Raw genomic sequence first — 25,137 nt, forward strand, 5'->3', positions numbered from 1 at the left:
CTTTGGATGTTTTGAGAAAAATATTCTCTGAGTGAAAAAATATTTCCTCCTATTGGTTTTAAAAGTGTCATTAATCATGGCAAGGCACTTGGAATCTGACACGCAACCTCCTATGACATCAGCATTCATATTAGCACTGAGAACATTAACACTGCATCCAGAATGTTGGGTGTCAAGCTTCTTGTGGAGGCAGGACTATACATTATCAAAATGCCTCAAGCATCGAAGGGTATGGCATGTAAGAAAACTAAGAAGCACAAACATTCCTCCCCTTCTAGGCATGCCACTGCATTCTCCCAAACATCAGTGCATAGATTTCCGCTCTCCTTCCATCCAGATATCTCCTCATAGGCGTGCCTCGACTTCAAGGTCTCCCATGCCCCACTAACTGGTACAGCAGACTGCTTCCATGCTGACAATGTGACCAAAAGTAGTATGAACAGCCCTCCCCAGTCTTTGGATCATTGATTGTACCGTTGTGATACTGGAGGAATAAAGATCTTCATATTATCAGATGAGTTTGAGAACACTATTTTAGTGCACATCATTCTTCTTTGGACAATTCCATTTTGGTTTCTTTTGATTTGTGTTTGTGGTTTTGTTTTTCCCCTGGTTTGTTCCTCCTTTGGATTTCTACCTCCCAAATGCATCACTCTGCACTTTTTTGCAATGAATTTTAGACCTTCTAACTTTTCCAGATTCTTTTTCATGTTTTTTATTCCCTCCAGGGTATCCACTACAGATCTTGGCATCATCTGCAAAAAAATCAAACCTTACCTCCTAACCCTTTGACAATGTCACTCACAAACATTGAACAGAATTGGCCCTAACTCCGATCCTTGAGGCACTCTACTACTCAGCTTTCCCTCCTCCGAGCAAATTTCATTGATTATCACCCTCTGGCGTGTGTCCATCAACCAGTCTGCAATCCAGTTCACCACTTTGAGCCCTAACTTCAGCCCATCAAGTTCCTCGAAGAGCCTTCTATGAGGAACCGTGTCGAAGGTTTTTTCTGAAATCTAAGTAAATTACATCTAGCGCACATCCTTGATCCAGTTCTCTGGTCGCCTAGTCAAAGAATTCAATCAGAATCATTAGGCATGATTTACCTTTAGTAAAGCCGCATTGCCTCGGATATTGTAATCCATTAGATTTTAAGAAATTCATTATCCTTTCCTTCAACGCTTGCATTATTTTTCCAATAACTGGTGAGGCTTACCGACCTGTAGCTTCCTGCTTCATTTCTTCAACCACTTTTGTGAAGAGGAACTGCATCCACTCTTCTCCAGTCCTGAGAAACCTTTCCCCTCTTTAAGGATTTATTGAATAAATTTTTAAGTGGACCTGCCAGAACCTCTTTGAGCACCCTCAACATCCTAGGATGGATTTTGTCCGGTCCCATGGCTTTGTCTACCTTCAGTTTTTCAAGTTGTTCATAAACACTTTCTTCCGTGAACAGTACAGTATCCACTCCGCTTTCATGTGTTAACTTTGCCAGCCAATTTCAGTCCTTCTCCAGGATGTTCTTAGAACTGAAGTACAGTAAAGCCTTGGATTACAAGTAACTTGGTTTACAAGTGTTTTGCAAGACAAGCAAAACATTTTATTAAAGTTTAACTTGATATACAAGCAAGGTCTTGCAATACAAGTACATACAGTATACACACATCACAAATGAGCTGATGGTTCTTCTCTCTCGGATGCTGCAGGAGTGCACTAAATCCACTAATCCATCTCCTACCCCCGCAAGGCCCCTTGGTATCTCCAGTATCACAGAGAACTAAAACAGAAATGTTGAGCTCTGGAGCGCATATGGAAAAAATCAAAATGTCCCATAGTCAGACAGTCCTGGAGAGTCAATATCAAGCTGTACAATACAGCGCTAAAAAAAAGCAAGAAAGAACTTCTATGGTGACAAAATCTCCAGGTCCAACAATCAGAGCAGTGCACTATTCAACATCTGGCACTCCCTAACCTCCAAAAGAGACCCCACCGAGCTCCCCTCCTCTCCCTCAGCCGATGTTCTAGCAAAATTCTTCAACAATAAGGTTTCTACCTTGAGATGCTCCTTCCCTCCTTCAGTCTCCTACAACTCCCTGGTGCCCACCGACTCCACCGATTACACTCCCACCCTAATGGTCTCCAACCCTATCCCAGCTGACAGATCCTGGACCACCTTTGAGCGCGTATCTGAATCCCTGGTCCTCAATCTCTGCCTCAAACTGAAATCCTGTAACTACTCCTTGGACCCATTCCCTTCCTACCTATACGAGAACTATCCCGCACAGGCTATACCTTCTATCATCAATCTCATAAACTCCGCCCTTCAGTCGGGCCATTTCTCCCCAGAAATGGGTAATATTGCCTTGACCCCACTACTGAAAAAATCTGACCTTGACCCTTCCATACCATCCAGCTATCGCCCAATTGCAAATATCCCTCTCCTAACCAAGATGCTAGAGTCCATAATTTCTACCCAACTCTCATCATACTTAGAGAGATTCTCTATTCTTCTACCCTATCAATATGGCTTTCGTCCTAACTTCAGCACCGAATCTCTACTGTCTTCCCTGATTTCAAGTGTCCAACAACTTCACTCTCGAAACAAGTTCGCCGTCCTCCTACAATTTGACCTCGCCGCTGCTTTTGACATTGTCCACCATGATATTCTTGTTTACCAACTCTCTGAGATAGGCATCAACTCCGCAGTCCTAGATTGGTTCTCTAAATTCCTCCGCTCTCGTTCTTACATTGTTAACATGAATGGCACCTCATCCTCCCCCTGGAAACCGAATTGTGGAGTCCCGCAAGGCTCTCCACTATCTCCTATCCTTTTCAACATCTATATGTCCTCCCTAAAACTCCTCCACCTATCCCCCCTTGAAACAATTTACACTTATGCCGACGACATCCTCGTCCTCCTCGAGACCGATTCGAACCCCACCAACCTGTCCAAGAACATATCCTCTTGTATAATGAATCTACAATCCTGGGCCCACACTGTGCAAATGAAATTGAATGAGTCCAAAACAAGACTTCTTTGGCTCGGCCCAAAACTAGACTACTTACCCACCTCCATCCCACGACCCTCTGGCTCCTCTCTGCAACTTGAGTTCTCGAGCAATGTCTTGGGCGTCACTATTGATTCCGCATTGTCCTTCAATGACCACCTCCAATCCTTGGTAAAAAAAATGCTTTTTCAGCCATCACATGCTGAGGAAAGTTAGATCCTGCTTCCATCAAAAACATTTTACCCTCCTTGTCCATTCCATCATCCTTTCCAGATTGGACTATTGCAACTCTATCTACTTAAGCCTGACTAAGAAAAACCTCCACAGGCTCCAGCGGATTCAGAATGCAGCGGCCAAGCTCATATTCGCTAAAAATAAATTTGACCATGTCTCCCCTCTCCTGGCCAAGTTTCACTGACTTCCGATAATCGCCAGGGTCCACTATAAATGCGCCTAACATAGTAACATAGTAGATGACGGCAGATAAAGACCCGAATGGTCCATCCAGTCTGCCCAATCTGATTCAATTTAAATTATTTTTTTATTTTTATTTTTTTCTTCTTAGCTATTTCTGGGCGAGAATCCAAAGCTTTACCCGGTACTGTGCTTGGGTTCCAACTGCCGAAATCTCTGTTAAGACTTACTCCAGCCCATCTACACCCTCCCAGCCATTGAAGCCCTCCCCTGCCCATCCTCCTCCAAACGGCCATGCACAGACACAGACCGTACAAGTCTGCCCAATAACTGGCCTAGTTCAATCTTTAATATTATTTTCTAATTCTAAATCTTCTGTGTTCATCCCACGCTTCTTTGAACTCAGTCACAGTTTTACTCTCCACCACCTCTCTCGGGAGCACATTCCAGGCATCCACCACCCTCTCCGTAAAGTAGAATTTCCTAACATTGCCCCTGAATCTACCACCCCTCAACCTCAAATTATGTCCTCTGGTTTTACCATTTTCCTTTCTCTGGAAAAGATTTTGTTCTACATTAATACCCTTTAAGTATTTGAACGTCTGAATCATATCTCCCCTGTCTCTCCTTTCCTCTAGGGTATACATATTTAGGGCATCCAGTCTCTCCTCATACGTCTTCTGGCGCAAGCCTCCTATCATTTTTGTCGCCCTCCTCTGGACCGCCTCAAGTCTTCTTACGTCTTTCGCCAGATACGGTCTCCAAAACTGAACACAATACTCCAAGTGGGGCCTCACCAATGACCTGTACAGGGGCATCAACACCTTCTTCCTTCTACTGACTACGCCTCTCTTTATACAGCCCAGAATCCTTCTGGCAGCAGCCACTGCCTTGTCACACTGTTTTTTCGCCTTTAGATCTTTGGACACTATCACCCCGTCCGTGCATATCAGCTTCTCTCCTCCCAGCATATACGGTTCCTTCCTATTATTAATCCCCAAATGCATTACTCTGCATTTCTTTGCATTGAATTTTAGTTGCCAGGCATTAGACCATTCCTCTAACTTTTGCAGATCCTTTTTCATATTTTCCACTCCCTCTTCGGTGTCTACTCTGTTACAAATCTTGGTATCATCTGCAAAAAGGCACACTTTTCCTTCTAACCCTTCAGCAATGTCACTTACATACATATTGAACAGGATTGGCCCCAGCACCGAACCCTGAGGGACTCCACTAGTCACCTTTCCTTCCTTTGAGCGACTTCCGTTAACCACCACCCTCTGGCGTCTGTCCGCTTTCAAAATCCTACACAGTATCCTCCCTCCCTTTATCCCGCTTTCTTGGAATTCCTCATACCCTAATACCAGATCCTCCCACAAATTAAAACTATCCTTCCCCTCGCTAAAAGGCATTTTCCACACAGGAAAGCTAGGGACCTCCCTCCACTTCAAAATCACTGAGCTCTGGAACAACCTTACCTCCCCTCTTCGGAACTTGAGCTTTCTCCAAGTTTTCCGCAAACATCTGAAAACCTGGCTTTTCTCAAAAAAATGTAAGCCTCTCTCCAACTTAGGAATCAAGAAAACTTATATCTGGCATCCCAAGCCTCTAATATTCTTCACACTTCTACCTCTAACCCTCTGTTGTAGTTCTTTCCTATTCCATCTACTGTAAACCGTGCCGAGCTCTACGAACGTGGAGATGATGCGGAATACAAACCTAAGGATTAGATTAGATTAGAGTGTAGTGAATGTTCTAAATGAGCGAGGTCTTACAATATAAGTACATACAATATACACGCATTGCATCATCACAACTGAGCCGATGGCTCTTCTCTCTCTGACGCTGCAGGAGTGCAGTGACTGTTCTAAATGAGCGAGGTCTTGCAATACGAGTATGTATAGTATTTTGTATTAAAGTTTTTGGGTTGTGGAACAAATCATATGAGTTTCCATGATTTCCTATGGGGAAATTTGCTTTGATATATGAGTGCTTTGGATTACAAGCATGTTTCTGGAATGAATTATCTAATCTAATCTAAGACTTGGTTTTATATACCGAATCATCATTCTAAGAAGGCTCGACTTGGTTTATAATAGTTAACTTAACAAATAAGAACCATAAGAGATGAAATCTAAATTTCAGGAAAATTAATTTTCAAAGTATTTAGAAAATAAAGTGGGTTTTAAAAGTTTACGAAAAAATTGAAGTGAACCAGGACTCCTTAAAAGAAACGGGAGATCGTTCCATAGTTGGGAAAACTTAATCAAAGATTGACTAAAGATCTTGACTCCTTTGATCCCTTTTCTGGAAGGAAGAGATAATTTAAATTATTGATTGCCTCTCGCAAAAGAGAATCTATAAAGATTCCAAGATAAAGGAATAAGAGGAGTAAAGATACCATATAAAATTTTAAAAGCAACACAAGCACATTTAAACTGAACTCTAAAATAAATCGGGAGCCAATGAAGACTCTGAAGCAACGGAGTCACATGATAAAATTTATGTTTCCCAAAGATCAGTTTTGTGGCAGTATTCTGAATCAACTGCAATCTATAAAGACAAGTTTTTGTGATACTAAGGTAGATGACATTGCAGTAATCAAGGTGAGATAATATAATTGACTGAACTAAAATGGAAAAATGATGGTGATGAAAGAGATGTCTAACCTTCTTCACCATATGCAGATTAAAAAAACAACATTTCTTGATCACAGAGTTAATTTGTTCCTTGAAAGAAAGAGAGGAGTCAAAGAGGACTCCCAAAATCTTATCAGAAAACTCAATTTGTAAAAAGGATCCAGAAACCAAAGCTACAGAATGAGGAAGACAGTCCAATTTGGGCCTAGTAATTTAGTTTTGGTTGTATTAAGCTTCATCCGGACAGACTGGGCCCAGGCTTGAAGTTTAGAGATACAAAGATTTACTTTAGATACTAGATCAGTAGTGTCCAGATCTATCTCTATCAATATGAAGATATCATCCGCATAAGTGAATAACATTTCCCAAGTTGACAGCTTAAAGATATTAAGGGTGGTTCTATAAAGGTTGAATAAGATTGGAGAAAGTGGGGAACCCTGAGGAACCCACAAGGAGGCTGCCAAGAGTTGGAAATATTGCCTTCAAAATTCACTGAATAAGAACGATGCAAAAGAAATTGAGAACCAATCCAGAACTACCTGATGAAGACCTATTTCTGAAAGTAACTGAAGAAGAATATCATGGTGGACTACATGAAATGCTGCAGATAAATCAAACTGAAGTAGAATTATGCTCGTAAACCAAGGTTTTACTGTATTTGTTTAGCATGTTTGCTTTTCCCTCATCTTTCTCCATATAGTGGTTCATAGCTTCTTTCAGTCACGCAATTCCATTTTTTGTCTTTCTTTTCACTAATATACCTGAAAAAGTTTTTGTCTCCCTTTTTCTGCTTGCGCTTTCACCAGACAAATCTCTCTTGGCTTCTCTGTTTCATCCGGTATTCCTTTCTATACTCCTCTTCTTGAGTTTTTAAAAAAATGTTTCATAAACACCATCTCTTTTGTCTTTATTTTCTCCGCCGCTGGTTTGGAGAACCATATCAGTTTCCTTGTTCTCTTGATTTTATTTATTTTCCTCACATAAAAGGTCAGTAGCCACTTGTATTGCTCCTTTCAGCTAGGACCATTATTTTTCCACTTCTCTGATGTTCTCCCATCCTATCAGCTCTTTCTGATACTCTCCCACGCTACTTAAGTCTGTATGTTTGAAATCCAGGACTTTGAATTTTGTGTGACCATCCTCCCCTTCAGCTGTTATATCAAACCAAACCTTTTGATGATCACTACTTCCCAAGTGGGCACCCACTCAGACATTAGAGACACTGTCCCCTTTTGTGAGCACCAGGTCCAGTCACCATTTGTCTGAGCATAGCCCCTTGAAAGGCATCCATGATATCTCTATTTCTTTCCAATTCTGCAGATAGAGCTTTCCAGTCCACACCCAGCAATAGCATCTCCCCTTTCTTTCCCAACTTTCTGATGAAGTCTCCCTTTGATTCACTTATATTTTGCTCTCTCAAAATTCTCCTTTGGAAAGTCATTTTCCTCATTGCCCTCACCTCTGCATATCATGTGAGTGAACTTCATGCCCTTGTATCTGATCCTCCCTACAAATGCTCCAATTCATCCAAAATTCCTGCCCAAAGTCATCTCAGAATTCCATCTTGACCAGACCATAGTACTGCCTGTTTTTTTTTGAAAACCACATTCGTATCCTGGGGAGACAGTTCTTCACACCTCCGACTGCAGACTTGCTCTAGCATACTAACTGGACTGGACTAAACATCTCAGCTCTTTGTGACTTTTGACCGTAACAGACCTGGAGTTTTTTGTTACCTAGAGAATCATTTCCATTTAGCTAGCAGACTGGTATCTGCTTTGTGTATGCTCAGCCTGGGCCGGCGCTACAGGATCATGCCTACAATGTCCAAGCTCTGGCTCCCTTGGTAGCTCATTTTTACTATACATCTTTTGAGGACATCTTCGAAGCAGCCACTTGTTCCTTAATCTATATCTTTACTCCTCACTATTGTTTGGAACAAATCTCCAGAAGAGACACAGTTCTGCAGAATCTTTTTACTTTCTGAGTTGCAAGTTTCCCTCCAACCCTATAGGGTTTTGTCACGCTCCTATATATTCACTGTTTAACCTCTTCCAGAAAACACAAAAAGTGGAACACCAATCTCTGGAGATGCAGGAAGCTTCTAATTAACTGTTTATTGTACACAAAATTTAATTTCATAACAACAAAAACATATAAGATACAGAAAGTCTGTCAAAGATGTTACGGTATTACACCATGTATTCAGTGCTCATGGAATGAGAGTCGGACCCTACACAGGCCTTGTTTGGCAGTACTTTGCCTTCCTTAGGGGTCCTTTGGCAGGATAGAAATGAACATAGAAATACTATAGATTAATGATATACCTGAGAAAAATTAAAAATGGTGTGCATGAATAGGTGATAACATACCAGTACTCTATGCTATGTATGAATGAGAATAGATATGACCACAAATAACCTAAACTGATCAAGAGGTGAAATAATAGTGCATTTATTGTGCGTGATAAAGTGATAGTGTGTTAAATATCCTAGATTAGAAGAACTAAGCGATGCTTTCAATGAAATCTAATTGATGAGTGATCTAAATACCCCAAAACAGTGATGTGATAGATAATGAGAAGTGATAACTGTGATGATTGTGAGAAAAAAGAACATGCTAACACCCAGGTGGATGAAATTTGTGAAAGCTAATTAGATAAAATCTTGCTTGAAGTTGTCCAGAGACATGATCCTGGCAGCTTGGAGTCCCACATGCGAGAATACTATGCCTGCTTATCCTTGGCAAAAGCCCAAGGACAGTAGGCATATATTCTCATTACCCACCCACCTCTCTTAGTTGGCTTCTTAGCTTTGTTACTGAATTTGTGGTTCTATGAGCTGACATTGGATGGGAAAGAACCAGTACGCATGTGGTATGGGCACTGTAAAAATTTAAGGTGACAGTGCACTTGGTAGTGTCCATACATGACATCACCATGTGTGAGATTGCATGCCTGCTGTCCTTGGAAAACACCTGCTACAGGTAGGCATCTTTTCTTTTTCTGCTGTCACTTTGCAACTGTGCCCATGAGTTCCATCATAATAAGATGATTTTTCACTTGCAGCCTAAATTCCTTGATAATGTAGCATTTGTTTTCATCTTAGCCTTCTCTTTTTTTAACATTTTTTCTCAAGAACACTTGTCTAAAGAGGTGAGAAAGCTTTGCCTAGTATGGGTTTTGCTAGCCTTTTGTATAGAGTAAAGCAATCTGTGTAGAACATCAACCTAGATAGACGTGGGAATGCCATATCCAGATGTACGAGTATAATGTCTATCTGCTGTGAACCGCCTAGAATTCTTTTTTTCTGTTATGTCAGGGAGGCTTAACTTCAGAAGGGCATGCTAATTATAACGTTTAATACATAGCTTATTCAGTTATCTACCATAAGTTTGTCTTTATGGAGATTTACTACCTGGGATCTTAGAGGTAGTCCACTCATTAATGTATTTTATTATTGTTTAGCTACTAAAAGGCAGTTATGGGTGTGATTGATCTATCCTGCAAGGTTTTTGCATGGTAAAGTCCAACCTCATCTACTCAGTGCCCAATTTTTTTTTTTGTTTGTTTATGCTGTTCTCTTTGAAATACAAAAAAGATGTGATCCCACAATAAAATGCAGTTTTAATTTAATACAACCTATAATTAGGGATTCTCACTTTTGGGAGCTGAATATTCAGTTTATTCTCTAAGAGGGCAGCATTTCTTACCTATAACAGGTGATCTACTTGAACAGCAGGATATCATCCTACCCCAACCCACCTGTCATCTTACTATGGTATTATTAGAACCAAAGATAGTTTCTTATGGTGCTAGTGCCATAGGTCAGCTCAGTGGAACTTATGAGAGAGCTCTTGGAAGCAGATTGCATCAATGGCATTGCCCTATTTGTGTGAAATGGGATTCTATCATTGCCTAATGTCTGTTGTAGGTAAGCAACTCTGCTTTATCTAAAATATGGTATTTATGGTATCTATTGGTATTTATGAACTGTTTAGAAAGATTGGTGGTTAGTAACTAGTGCCAAATTATTTTGTTTTGCTAATATTCTGATTATTTGTTTTCTAGTTTTCGCACGAGCAAAGGGGTTGGGTATTCTGCACATTTTGTTGGCAACTGCTTGATTGTTACTTCACTGAAATCAAAAGGCAAAGGTTTTCAGCACTGTGTAAAATATGATTTCCAACCTCGAAAGGTTAGTAAAAAGCCTTTTTTTCTCCCCCTACCTGTCTTTCTCCCCTTGCCTGCCTTTCTATCTCTCTCCCCCCAAGCCATCACGCTGATTTCTCCACTTCCCCGATTCTTTTTCTCTCTCCCTGCCACCACGCCGATTTGTCCCTGCTTCCCCGAGCTAGGCCTGTTGCGTACAAGTGCTGGGCCCACAAGCCTTCACCTCCGACGTCAATTCAGACGTCGGAGAGGAAGTTCCAGGCCAGCCAGGCAGCTATTGACTGGCCCAGAACTTCCTATCCAATGTCAGAATTGACGTTGCAGGTGAATTCTTGTGGGTCCAGCGCTTGTACGTGCCTGGCCTAGCTTGGGGAGGAAGGAAGAACAAGATCGCAAAGGCAACACGATTGACTCGCGTTGCCTTTGCGATCTACTGGTTGATCACGATTGACCATTTGGGCACCCCTGCTATAGGGAATATCCACACACAATTTTATTCAGTTTGGAGGAGGTCGAGTGGAGATGATTTTCAATATTAGGCCACTTTACATGGAAAGACCCCTCTAGCACTCTTTTGTCGATCATAAAATAGTCATTTAATACCTGCTTCAATGCAGAAATCACACCTGTTTACATTTCATGTTTATCCAATCATCTCTCTCTCCATCTCTCACTCCCTACAAGCAGCAAGCTATACATGGCACTGCCACAAGTATGATGGTTTCAGTGGCAAGCCCTAAATGGGGTGAGATTGCCAGTGTCATCCCAAGGTAATGGAGAGTTTAGTGGTTTGCCCAAGGCCACATGGAGCTGTTGTGAGACTTGAATCTAGGCCCTCCAGTTTCCAGTTCATGGATCTAACCATTTGGCTGCTACTGAGACCCATTTGTACATGCATATTTTATGAAGTATATGACAGCTCCATCCCCGAGAATGTCTGTGCACCTAATTTTTTTTGTGTGTTTATAACCCTGTGCAGTGTTATACAATTCTGGCTATGGCTCACTCCTTTTTAGTAGTAGCTCAAGGTAACTTAGGTTAGGTATAGTAGGAATTTTGCTGTCCCTGGAGGGCTTAAAATCCTAATTTTTACTTGTGGAAATTTAGGGTAATAATAATAATAACTTTATTTTTCTGTACCACCATAGTCAGATGACTTCTAGGCGGTTCAATATCAAAAGAAGGGCTGGACATTCAGCGAATTACAGATGCATGAGGGGAACGTTACAGAAGAAGGGGTGGGGGGGGGGTGGTAGTGGAGGAAAAGTAAAAGGGGTTGAAAGTGGGAGGGAAAGTGAGAGGGGTTGGAATTGCCTGAAGATTGCTTTGGGTTGTAGGGGGACAAAGCGTAGGTCTGTTTAGGTGATGAATTTGTCAAACAGAGTGGTTTTGATAAATTTTCGGAAAGAGTTGTAGGTCTGTCTGGTTTTATTTATGTACTTTCCCAGCCAGGATTGTTGTCTGTTAGCTTGGAACTTAAAGGTTCTGTCAAGGTAAGATTTGTATTTGCAGCCAGTAATTTTAGGATAGGCGAAGATGTTTTTGTTTCTGGTTGTTCATGTGGGGTTGTATAGAGTAAAGTGTGTTTGCAGGTAGGAAGGTGCTAGGCCCCAGATTTGTTTGAAGCAGATGCATGCAAATTTGAACTGTATTCGCGCTTCCATTGGTAGCCAGTGCAGCTTTTTGTAGTATGGGCTAATGTGATCTTGTTTTCTCAGTCCGAAGATTAAGCGAACTGCAGCGTTTTGTACTAATCTCAGTTTTTTTATTGTTTTTTTGTGGGATACCCAGGTAGACGATGTTGCAGTAGTCCAGGGTGGATAGGATCAGCGATTGCACCAGTAACCTGAAGGATGTTGTGTCAAAGTATTTTTTAATGGTCCTTAGCTTCCATAGAATGTAGAAGCATTTCTTCACTGTTAAGTTTGTGTGGTCAGCCATGGTCAAGTGCGTGTCTAGAATGACTCCCAGGATTTTTATGGTTTTGGAAATTGGATATTCGTGGCTGTTTATTTTTAATGATGTTTTCGTTATTTTGTCGTTGGGGCTTGCCGAGAAGACTTGTTTTCTCTGTATTTAGTTTCAGTTTGAAATTGGTGGTCCATTTTTCGATTTCTCTCATTGTGTGTGAAAGGGTGTCTATAATTTCAGTTGAGATATCATTTAAGGGTACTAGGATGGATATATCGTCTGCGTATATGTAATGTGTTAAGTTTAATTTTTGTAGTCTGTGACCTAAGGATGCTATGTAAATGTTGAATAAAGTAGGCGATAGAGGGGAGCCTTGGGGTACCCCTGACGGGTTATTCCATGGGTTGGAGTGATTTCCATTGCTGGTTACTCTATAGGATCTGTTTGTTAGGAATTCTTGGAACCATTTCTTTACCTTTCCCGTGATTCCCATTGCATCAAGGCACAGTAGCATGATTTCGTGGTCTACTAGGTCAAACGCACTGCTGAGGTCTAATTGTAGGATCAGTGCACTTTTGCCTTTGCTGAAGAGATCATAGAGGTGGTTTAGTATGGAGGCTATGACCGTTTCTGTGCTATATCCTTTCCTAAAACCTGATTGATGATCGCTGAGGATGTGGGACTTCTTCAAGATCACAAGAAGTGTGAGTGGGATTTGAACCCTGGCTTCTCTAATCTTTAGCCCACTACTTTCTCACTTCAGGAGCCTTTTTCTGTATGTAAAACATACTTAAATTATATTTCGTAAATCAGCTTGGTTTTGTTTTTAACATAAAGTAAAGTATCTTTAAATTCATAGCAAATATTTATTTACTGAATGCTGATTTTAGAATTCTGATAACCTGCCTTTTGTTTCTTTTAGTGGTATATGATTAGCATTGTACATATCTACAACCGTTGGAGAAATAGTGAAATTCGATGTTATGTCAATGGTCAATTGGTGTCTTATGGTGATATGGCTTGGCATGTGAACACAAATGATGTAAGTAAGCGTTATTTTCTTTGTTTCTTGTAGAAAATATTTTTCTGGATGCATGTTTTATTTCATTCTATATTTGGACTGCTGTAATACTGAAATAGATGGCTTGCGAACAATACAGAAATAATGTTAACAACTTATTCTGTTTTATTTGAAAAATTAATGCCTAATTCTTTAAAAAATGTTTTTATGCAGCCCCCTGGTCATTTTGGCATCGATTTCATTTAAACCTGAGCTTACTGCAGCTACTAGTGAATTTTTTTTTGTGCTTTTTAACATAGTCCTTCTGGTTAGTACTTTTGTTGTGTAACTAATGAAAATAAATAGTACTTTTTGGATCTTAGCAGATTTCACATGTATGTATTCATATTTCAGACATCCGTAGAAACAGTTTTTTCTTTTTAGTGCTATATAGGATTTTTTTTATTTTTTTTGCAAGAGGGGCTAGTTTAGCATGAAGATATCACTGTACAGAAACACAGTTAAAAAAATTATCCCAGGACAAGCAGGCAGCATATTCTCTACATGTGGGTGACGTCATCCACGGAGCCCCGACGCAGACAGCTTTTCAAGCAAACTTGATTGAAGATTTCAAGTTTGCTGGTGCTGCACCACGCATGTGCGTGCCTTCCCGCTCCACTAGAGGGCGCATCCCCGCCTCGTGGTCTTCAGTTCTTAGTTTTCTGCGGAGCCAGAAAGCCCTGTCGTTTTTCTCTCCGTGTTTAAGTGCCTTTCTAGCACCGCGGCTTCTTTGTTTTCTTGCAGGAGTTGCTGTGCGCCTTTTTTCTTGTTGTAATTGCGAAGTGTTGTGTGTTTTTTTTTGCTTCGATTCGGCATCCGGGGGCTCCCGGGTTGCCGTGGCCGCTTGGCCTCGACTGGCCGCGGCCTGTTTTTTCCCTTATGTCCCGGTCTCTTACCGGGTTCAAAAAGTGCTCACAGTGCGGTCAGCTGCTGTCACTTACCAACCCGCACCGCTGGTGCATTTTGTGCCTGGGGGCTGACCATCCGGCTGACTCTTGCTCCAGGTGTACCACTTTTCAATCGCGTGCCTTGAGTCGTCGGGCCTGCATGGCTGAACTTTTTGTGGTGGAGCCAGCCCTGGTTTCGGCCCCGGTCTCGACCTCGGCCCCGGCCTCGAAGACCTCGGCCCTGAGTAATCAGCCCTCGGCCTTGAAGGGATCGACCTCGGCCTCGAAGGCCTCAGCTCCGGGTAAGTCCCCTCTTTCTTCTTCAGGGTCGGCCCTGGCGAAGAAGCCAACCTCGGAGTCTCCGGCCGTCCATGGTGGGAGTGCTCTTCCCCAGGCCTCATCGAGACTGGCCAAGCCCTCGAAGCGTGCTTCCACCTCCAGGGAATACTCATGTTCGAGGTCGCCCTTGGTGGAATGCATTGCTGCACCTGATATGCCTTCTATGCTCTCGGTGCCCATGTTCCAGGATATGTTGAGGGCCATGATATCCTCGGAGCTCTCCTCGGCTTTTGCCCACTTGATCCCGGCTTGCCTGAGCGTAGCGTCGAGGCCCCTCGGGGCAAGGTGCGTTGGTCTCGGCGTCTATCTTCCTTAGACTCTTCGCCTCGACTCTCTAGGCATTCTTCACCCTCGGGGCATCCGGGGTCGAAGCGCCGGTCGGGGCGTGCCTCAACCATGTCTCGCCGTTTAACGAAGCGACCCCGGGACACCCCCCCCCGAGGCGGGGTCGGTCCCCAGGTGGTCGTGCTGTCAGAGACCTCCGGGTCTCGGAGTTGTCTTTGTCCAACCCCCGGTTTTTCAAGTTGCCTGCCCGGTCCGGAGCTCTTCTCCGGGAGGCCACGGCTTCAAAGGGGTCCCCTTCGTTTTCCCGAGGTGTGTTGCCTCGGCGTCGGCGGACCTCAGTGCCTCGGACCCCGGGGTCCTCGCCTCGGGAATCCTCGCCTTGGGAGTCCTCGACCCCACCATGTTCCCTTAGCGGGGCGTCCTGGGGCTCGGGGCAGGACACTGATAGACCACCGCATTACTCTCGGGAGGCTTCTCCCTCTTTTTCGGTAGTGCCTCGGTCTCGTTCGACCACCTCCTCGAGGGCCGGTCGGACAGTCGCCCGTCTTCCTTCGCCCGGTTTGTTCAGGACATGGGGAAGTCGCTCCATCTCGAACTCCAGTCCGACTCTAAATACATCAAGGAGTTTTTGGAGGAGATGGACCTCCATTTTCCTCCTCGGGAGTCTTTGCGGCTCCCTTTGAATCCGGTGCTGCACCTGGATTTCTTCCGGAATTTGGAGACCCCCTATGCGATCCTGGCCATTCCGTCCAAAATGGAGTCTAAATACCGGACCGTCCCCTGCCCGGGGTTTGAGAAGGCGCAACTTTCCCACAGTCTCTGCTGGTGGAATTTTCTCTAAAAAAGTCTCATCCCTCCAGGGTCTCCGAAGCTGTCCCACCTGGCCGGGAGGGGAGGATGATGGATAAGTTTGGCAGACACCTCTACCAAAACTCCATGATGGCCAACCGGGACTTGAATTATAATTTTACGTTCACCTCGTATCTTAAAGTCCTGGTCAAGTCCTTGCCCGCTTTTCAGGGTGACCTGCCAGTCTTCTGCCGCGCGGAGTTTGGGCAGCTGGTGGACTCTCTTTTGAAGCTTCGATGCTTTCGAGCTTTCCTCTCGAGTCTCCGCCTTTGCGGTGGCCATGTGCCGTTTGGCGTGGCTCCGTATCGTTGATATGGACCCCAACTTTCAGGATCGCTTGGCCAATCTTCCCTGTTTGGGGAATGAACTTTTTGATGACTCAATTGAGGCAGCCACTAAGCGCCTCTCGGAGCATGAGCGTTCCTTTGCTTCGCTGGTGTGGCCCAAGCTGAAACCCACTCCTTCTAAGGCTTATCGGCTGCCAACCCGGCGGTACCCACAGAAGTCTATGCCTGCCTTCTCTCGTCCACCTCCTCGACGCCAGCAGCTGCAGCGGGCTCCTCCTAAACCTCAGACCCCTGCTGTGTCTAAGCCTGCGCCATCTTTTTGACTGGCTGATCGGAGGGGGGCAGGCCCCCTCTGCCCTGGACCCCGGCCCTCTTCCTATCGGTGGCCGTCTCCGAGCTTTCTACCGGAACTGGGCCCGCATTACCTCGGACGCAGTCAGTGTTCCCTCTAAGCTGAGCAGGTGTCCTCCAGCTGCATTGCTACCACTAGGGGGTGGAATATTTTCAGTCGCTAAGGACAGGTATGTTCCCTGGAGTCCTGCAGAACTTGCCTGTCCCTCACAATTGAAAAATGTGACAGTAAAACAGCACCCTCTATTGGTGAGACTGTGGGTGGAGGACTCCTGCTCAGCTTAGAGGGAACAGTGGCCTCACCGTAGTCAGAGAGGGGTATTCGCTGAACTTCCGGGAGTTTCCTCCAGACAATCCTCCCGGCATGTCTCTTTCAAATCGAGCGCAGCTTCCCTTGCTCCTTCTGGAGGCTAGGGCTCTTCTTCGCCTTCGGGCGGTGGAGGAGGTTCCCCCTTGTCAGTGGGGATGGGGGTTTTACTCCAGGTATTTCCTGGTCCCCAAAAAGACTGGGGACCTCCGTCCTATCCTGGACCTCCGGAAGCTGAACAAGTTCCTGGTCCGGGAAAAGTTCAGAATGCTCTCGCTTCCTGTTTTGTATCCATTGATGAACGAGGGGGACTGGTTGTGTTCCCTCAATCTGAAGGAGGCCTATACTTATGTGCCGGTTCATCCGGCCTGTTGCCGGTTCCTTCGCTTCCAAGTCAGGGACCTGCATCTGCAGTACAGGGTCCTCCCGTTTGGGCTTGCTTCCTCCCCACGAGTCTTCACGAAGTGCCTCGTGATGGTGGCGGCGGCTCTGCGGTTGACGGGCCTTCAGGTTTTTCCGTACCTCGACGATTGGTTAATCAAGGCCTCGACGAGAGAGGGGGTTATTTCAGTGACCCATCAGACTATTACCTTCCTTCAGAGTCTGAGGTTCGAGGTAAACTTCCCAAAGTCTCAATTGTGCCCTTCTCAGTCCTCCAATTTATCGGGGCTGTGCTGGACACGGTTCACTTCCGGTCCTTCCTGCCTCCCTCGCGGCAGGCCGTGCTCGTGCGGCTGAGCCAGCAGTTTCCCTGCGGACTTCGGTCTCGGCCAAGCAGATGATGGTCCTCTTGGGACACATGGCCTCCACCGTGCATGTCACTCCGTTCGCGAGGCTGCATCTGATGGTGCCTCAGTGGACTCTGGCCTCTCAGTGGCGTCAGGATCATGATCCTGCTTTTCATCACATTGCGGTGACTCCTTCCTTGAAGCGCTCACTCTGTTGGTGGACCAACTCTTTCAATCTTTCCAGAGGGTTGCTCTTTCTCGCTTCGCAGCCCCACAAGGTCCTGACGACAGATTCCTCGGCGTATACTTGGGGGGGCTCATCTCGATGGTCTGCGCACTCAGGGTCTTTGGTCGAGCGCGGACCGTCATTGCCACATCAACGTTACAATGCCATGGTGGCCTTCCGCCATTTGCTTCAGGATCGGGTGGTCCTGGTACGCACGGATAATCAGGTAATGATGTATTTCGTCAACAAGCAGGGGGGTATCGGTTCCCTGTCTGTCTGCAAGGAGGCTCTTCGCCTTTGGAATTTGGCGTTCCGCCGCAACATCTTTCTTCATGCGGTTTACATCCAGGGCGAACACACTGCCTGGCGGACAAGTTAAGCTTCCTCCTGCAGCCGCACGAATGGTCCCTCCATTCCCAGGCTCTGCGTCAGGTGTTTCTTAGGTGAGGGACTCCGCAGATAGATCTCTTCGACTCACCCCTCAATCACAAGTTGCCTCTTTTCTGCTCCAGGGTGTTCTCACCGGATCGTCTCGAGGCCGATGCGTTCCTTTTGGATTGGACGTGCAGGTTCCTGTATGCGTTTCCTCCCTTCCTGTTGATTCTGAGGACGCTTGTTCATCTCAAGTCTGCCCATGCCACCATGATTCTGATCGCTCCTCGGTGGCCTCGGCAGCCGTGGTTTTCCCTGCTTCTTCAACTCAGTGTCAGGGATCCTCTGCTTCTGCCTGTGTTTCCTTCTCTGCTGTCTCAGAGTCAGGGTTCGCTGTTGCGTCCCAATCTGCAGTCTCTACATCTGACGGCTTGGATCCTTTCCACCTGACTCCTTCCCTTGAGTTGTCCCAGTCGGTGAGGGATGTTCTGGAAGCTTCTCGGAAAGCTTCTACCAGGCAGTGTTATGCCCAGAAGTGGACTAGATTTGCCACGTGGTGTGCTTCGAATCAGGTGGATCCTTTGCTTCTGTAACTTCGGTTTTGGATTATTTGCTTCATTTGTCTCGGTCTGGTCTCAAGACCAATTCTGTCCGGGTGCATATTTGTGCAATTGCCACCTTCCATCGGCAGCTTGATGGGAAGTCGCTTTCTGTCCATCCCTTGGTTTCTCGTTTCATGAGGGGTCTCTTGAATGTCCATCCTCCTCTCAAGCCTCCCCCTGTGGTTTGGGATCTCAATGTTGTTCTTGCTCAATTGATGAAACACCCCTTTGAGCCCATGGATAAAGCTCACCTGAAGTTCCTTACTTGGAAGGTGATCTTCCTGCTAGCCCTCACGTCTGCTCGCAGGGTTAGTGAGCTGCAGGCTTTGGTTGTGGACCCACCTTTTACTGTTTATCATCATGACAAGGTGGTCCTGCGCACTCATCCCAAGTTCTTGCCTAAGGTGGTGTCAGATTTTCACCTTAATCAGTCTATCGTTCTTCCGGTGTTTTTTTCCAAGCCCTATTCTCATCCTGGTGAGGTGGCTTTGCATACTCTTGACTGTAAGAGGGCGTTGGCGTTCTACCTACAATGTACCCAGTCTCATCGGAATGTTCCTCAATTGTTCTTGTCTTTTGATCCTAATCGGTTGGGACGTCCTGTTTCCAAGCGCACCTTGTCCAACTGGTTGGCTGCTTGTATTTCCTTCTGCTACGCTCAGGCTAGTCTCTCGCTGCAGGGTCAGGTCACGGGACATAAAGAAGAGCAATGGCGGCTTCTGTCGCTTTCCTCAGGTCTACGCCAATTGAGGAGATCTGAAAGGCTGCCACTTGGTCTTCGGTTCATACCTTCACCTCTCACTACTGTCTGGATACTTTGTCCAGGAGCGACGGCCGGTTTGGCCAGTCGGTTTTGTGTAATCTGTTTTCCTGAATTGCTAACTTCCCTCCGTCCCTTTTTTGTTTAGCTTGGCGGTCACCCAAGTGTAGAAAATATGCTGTCTGCTTGTCCTGGGATAAAGCACAGTTACTTACCGTAACAGGTGTTATCCATGGACAGCAGGCAGATATTCTCGGAACCCTCCCACCTCCCCGGGATTGGCTTCTTTGCTAGCTATCTGAACTGAAGACCACGAGGAGGGGATGCGCCCTCTAGTGGAGCGGGAAGGCACGCATATGTGTGGTGCAGCACCAGCAAACTTGAAATCTTCAGTCACGTTTGCCTGAAAAGGTGTCTGTGAAGGGGCTCCGTGGATGACGTCACCCACAAATAGAGAATATCTGCCTGCTGTCCCTGGATAACACCTGTTACGGTAAATAACTGTGCTTTATCCTCCTGAAGCTCTCAGCTCATGTCACTGTTACGGTAAATAACTGTGCTTTATCCTCCTGAAGCTCTCAGCTCATGTCACTAGGACTTAATTTATATATAACTTTTCCAGTGGATTATTTGGAAGAAGATCTTGAAGACATTAATAGACAATAAAATAAATTTATTTATTTATTTAAAAGATTTATAAACTGCTTACAATTGAAGCGATGTATTTCTGGGACATATTTCTTATTTCTGGGACTGTATGTCTTATGTCCTCCATATATCTCCATAACCAGTATAATTTCATTAATTTTATTTCTAACATTTCTGCTTTTCGTGAACATTAGTAAAATGCTGGAAGATGAGGAATATGCCAGTTTTGAATGAATACAAATAAAATAACTCTCTAATATTCATTAAATATGTAACTTAGTTGATAGTCTATAATATAGACTCTATATCAAAAATAGAGCTTTCAAAGGGAATATCCTTTAAACTGCCCATGTGTTGGAAGGCTACAGAAGTTTTGATAGAAAACTCTCTAGGAAATTTGGCATATATATAAAAATTAATAATTTCTCTTTCAATATAGACTTAAAAAGCAAAAATATACATTTAGGAATGGCATTTTAGAAATGCTATTCAAAAGGGAACTAAAACATTCAACTGCAGATATGTAGCTAGACATGGCATTACAGAACCAGATAATTGAACATCCAAGAGTGATACACAATTTGGTTATTATACGTCTTTCAATATATATAGTGTGTGTTTGTGTGTGTGTGTGGGGGGGAGGCAGTCATTACCGCACAACAGGAAAATATCCATATGTTAAAGCGGTGTTTCTCAACCTTTTCAAGCCAAGTACCCCCAAGCCTAACAAATACCAATCGAGTACCTCCGCCCCAGACCCCCACCCGCATAATAGTGCTAATTGTAATGCAATTTCTTCCATCCATTTTTCATATGCACACAATATAATCTTATTAATACATAATGGTAACCACAAAATTAAAAAAACACAAAGCACACTGTATGCAGAGAAAATGTTAATTATCATTTTATTCGGGGAGGGGGGGGGGGTTCAAAGAGGGCAAGGCAGATGATTTTAAAATATGCAATGTCACCTCAGTAACAACTATAGAAAAATAGACAAATATAGTGCAAAATATAGACAGCAGATATAAATTCTCAAAACTGAAACATTTTGATCACTAAATTGAAAATAAAATCATTTTTCCTATCTTTGTTGTCTGGTGATTTCATAAGTCTCTGGTTGCACTTCCTTCTATCTATCTATCTATTTATCTATCTATCACAATATTGATATGCCCTTCTTGACTGAAGAGGCTGCTGGAGAACAAAACTCAGTTTTAAAGACAGAAAAAAGCGCACTGCCACCCGTAAGGTCCGTTGACTTTACAAAACCCTGGCTTTATTTTCAGCCTTTTTCAAAAACAATGAATGTCAGAATGCTCCCAAAGCTTTATATAACTCAAAACAAACTCTCAATTCAGAGCAGTCATTTCTTTGTACCTTGCAAGTTGCAAAGCTGCATACGCCACCTTAAGGCAGTGTCCTGGAGCACTTAGCTCCTCAAACAAAACAAATCTTCAAAAGAAAAATGAATACAGTTTCAGCGCAAGAGTCCTCCAGCTCTCTAGAGCTGCTTTTCATAGTTTTTTTACTGTTCCATTTGCAAAAGTTTGAACTTCCCCAATCAGTATCTAACAGCCTTTGGTTAACTGGGCTATCGCCCTGCGCTCAGGCGCAGAGGGGGAGTTGTCGGGTTTGCTAGAAAAATGTTGGAATAGAAATCCTACTGGGCCACCCACATACACAGACCCTATCCCCAACTTCTATACTGTGCTACACCAGCAATAAGGAAAGTGACCAGTGAATTTAGGAGAAAAACCCTCCCAAACAGTTCTACCAATTCTTTCAAGAAGCCTCAAAAGCTTCTTGAAAGAATTTTAATTCTTTTCAGTTTGAGAAAAAAAACCAGTGCCAAAACCAGCTGTAGCATTATCTTCAAAGCAGAAGCAAACAGTCTCAAGAAAACTGTAGTAGTTTCTTCTCTCTGTTTCTCAGGAAACTTCCATGCTCTCAGGCTGGGCATTTAGGAAATCTGTTTCCACTCCTAGTTTCTCAGGAAACTTCCGTGCACTCAGGCTGGGCATTTAGGAAATCTGTTTCCACTCCTGGTTCCATCAGCATCTCTCAGCTAAACTCCTGCTCAGGGCTCAGACTTTCTGGATAATTGCAGTTCATTTCCGCTATGGTCTCTGGCAGTGCACCTTCTGGTCCCTTGAAGTCTGAAAGCTGCTCTCTATTTCTCTCTAACAAATCCGCCCATTTGTTTAGTTGTTTGTGCCCCGCCCTGCACTCCTAGGCTGAGAGAACCCCTGCCATACTCTAGGGCTCCCCCTTTGGTCACTGGGTGAAAGGTTTCTGTTTTCACTAAGGTCTTTCTCTTCCTGATTCCATATCCTCCCTTTCCCCCCTTATGAGCTTGTGAGAGCTAAAGGGAGAAAGGTCTTCATGCTTGCAAGGATAGTGGGCTTTCCTAGGTGTGTTTGGCTTTACAGCCATTCTCTGGGAGCAACAGGGTTGTCTAGCATGGCCTGTGAGTGACAATATATATTTTGCACTATGTTTGTCTATTTTTCGATAGTTGTTACTGAGGTGACATTGCATAAATATTCTTTCTCTCTCCCCTCTCTCTCTCTCTCTTCCTTCTCTCTCATCTTCTAGATCATGTGCAGCATTTTTCACCACTGCCTAGCAGCCCATGCCCATTTCTCTTTCTATCACCCCTCTCCAACACCATGCCATATCTCTCCCTCCATTCCTCCTCCTTGCATCCCCTTCAATCTGTCCCTCTCCACCACCATATCCAACATTTATCCCTCTCATCCTTATATTCCCCATGCACCTCTACCTCACTCCCCTCTCTGTCCCTCCATGCCCTTTCCTTTATTCCTTTCCCCATGTGCATCATCTCTCACTCACACACTCGTGCTCAACAATTCTCCCTTTCTATTTCCTCCCCACCTATGTCTCAAGTTAGTGCCCCTTCCTCTCTCCATTGTGTCCAATGTTCATACCCCCTCTTTCTTTCTCTGTTGAGTTTGTGCCCCCTCCCCCTCACTGCTTTCCAGACTTTGTTCTATCCCTTCCTCCCTCCTCCAAAACTGACCATCGGAGCGAAGGTTCCAGGCCAGCCAAGCAGCGATTGTCTGGCCCGGAACCTTCTCTCTAACATCAGAATTTACGTCAGGGGTGGGGGAAAGGCTTGTGGGACAGCCAAGTGCAGTCGCTGCACACGCCTGGCCCTTCCCTGCCCAGAGTTGTGTCAGGGGATGGATGGAGCATGTCGGATGGCAGCAGCGGCTGCAGCGGCAGATGGAGGTGGAGGATGGAGGGGATGGAGCATGTCGGGTGGCAGGGTGGAATTGGCAGCGGTGGCTTCAGTGGAGGGAAGGCAGAGAGAGATCCCAGGCAGCGTCAGCCCACATACCCCCAACAGGCGGCCCATGTACCCGTAAACATACCACAGGTTGAGAAACACTGTCCTAAAGCGTACAGGGTTAAGGACTTGATATACCGCTTTTTCAGTGTGGTAACAATGAAAGCAATTTACATATTTTAGGCAGGTTTTTAATTTGTACCAGGGGCAGTGAAGTATTAAGTGACTTACCCAGAGTCACAAAGAGCTGCAGTCGGGAATTGAACTCACAACCTCAGGGTGCTGAGGCAGCTGCTCTAACCACAAGGCCACTCCTCCACTCCAGTAAAACTTCATAAGTGTTTATAATGAAGTGTGCCTCGATAGGACTGTCCAACACAGTTGGAGGACATTTTTGCATTTACATGCACTGGAAAAGCAGTGGGCACTGCCTGAAATCTCATTATACCCCTTCCTCTCAACTTGACATAGAACCCCTCATATCAGGACACCATTACAGGGATGACAGGAGGAACCAAATTTCTCTGATGAGGAACGTTACCTTCTGGCAGTCGTCTGTCTCCTTCACTGAAGCCAGATCTTTTTGCCACCATCAAAGGCTGCCCTATCTTGGCCAAACCATGCATGTATGGAGAAGTATAAGGCATCACCTAGAAAAGTACAATGAGGTTACCGAATCCCTATTCAATTCAATTTTGCAAATTAGTGTTCATATAAAACATTCAGTTCTTTCATAGGCTCAAAAGGAATTTTTAAATATAACAGCATTTTTAAATATAACAGCATCTGACATTCTTTTGGTATTCAACCATCCCATCCCTTCAGATGCTGTTACAATAAAGAAATCCGGCACATTAGCGGCCATCTTTGCAGCATTGGTGTGCCCAAGAATAGGTGAAGCTGTTTTCTGCTCTGATTTTAGTGGTGTTGGCTTTTCTGCAAGCTGGCCTTGACTTGGGCCTCACCATGGCTTCCTTTCAGGCCCAAGTAGCAGGGCTGTTTAGTTTCAGGGCTCAGGACCACAAACTTATGCTGGCATCTTATCCAGACAGCACCAGATTTCTGAGGTGTGCGCGCTTCACCGATCAAACCACCATTCCCTTTGTGGGACCTTAATGCAGTTCTGTGAGGTCTCACCAAAGCTCCGTTTGAGCCACTGGAAGAAGCATCCCTCTTGGACTGACGCTAAAAATGATTTTTCTGGTTGCAGTGACCTCAGTGAGATGAGGTCTCAGCTCTTTCTTGTAGAGAGTTTTTCCTTAAAATCTTGGAAACTGGAGTTCCTTCTTTTCTGCTGAAGGCGGTTTCGGCATTTCATGTTAATCAGGAAGTCCGCTTACCTGTATTCCGGTTCATAGGTTCTAAGAAACAGTACCACATTTTGTAGAAGTTGGACGTGAGAAGAGTTCTTCATTATCTGGAAGTGACTGACAAGTTTAGACTCTCGGACCATCTGTTGTGCTGGCTTATTCGATTAAGCAAGGCATGCAAATTCCACAAGGCCACAATTTCCAGATGGATCTGTGCGGCCAGTTCGTCAGCTTACATTATCTGTGGGAAACAGTCCCCTGTTTTTGTTAAGACACATTTGACCAGAAGTGTATCTCCGTTGTGGAAGCTAGGGCAATGTCTCCAGTGGAGATTGGTAGAGCTGCGACTTGGTCCATTCTACACCCATTTGCAAAGTTTTACAGGGTGGATGTCGTGGCAAGAGAGGACTCTGCCTTTGGGTCCTCAGTGTTATGGGTTTGTGCAGTCAGCCCACCCTAGATTTCTGGAACTGCTTTTGTATGTCCCGCTTGTCCAGAATGACACACCTATTGCACTGGAAAAAGAGATTATGTCCTTACCTTTATAATATCTTTTCCAGTAGATAGGTATGTCATTCTGGACCTCCGCCTTATCCTTCTTGCTCCTGCCTACTGTCTCATTCTGTTTGTTCTTCTCCAAGTTTATATCTTGGATGCCAGTCAG

The 25,137-nt window shown here is 44.6% G+C and overlaps 1 protein-coding gene across 1 annotated transcript in view; it reads left to right on the top strand.

Annotated features, from left to right (window-relative positions):
• Positions 1-25,137, top strand: part of NBEA (neurobeachin) — an 812,633-nt gene that overhangs the window by 56,819 nt on the left and 730,677 nt on the right. Inside the window, 2 exon segments of the mRNA XM_033948014.1 lie at positions 10,134-10,260; positions 13,069-13,188. Of these exon segments, the coding sequence (XP_033803905.1) occupies positions 10,134-10,260; positions 13,069-13,188 (247 nt within the window).

This window comes from Geotrypetes seraphini, chromosome 6 (assembly GCF_902459505.1).
Source record: "Geotrypetes seraphini chromosome 6, aGeoSer1.1, whole genome shotgun sequence".
Taxonomy (NCBI): domain Eukaryota; kingdom Metazoa; phylum Chordata; class Amphibia; order Gymnophiona; family Dermophiidae; genus Geotrypetes; species Geotrypetes seraphini.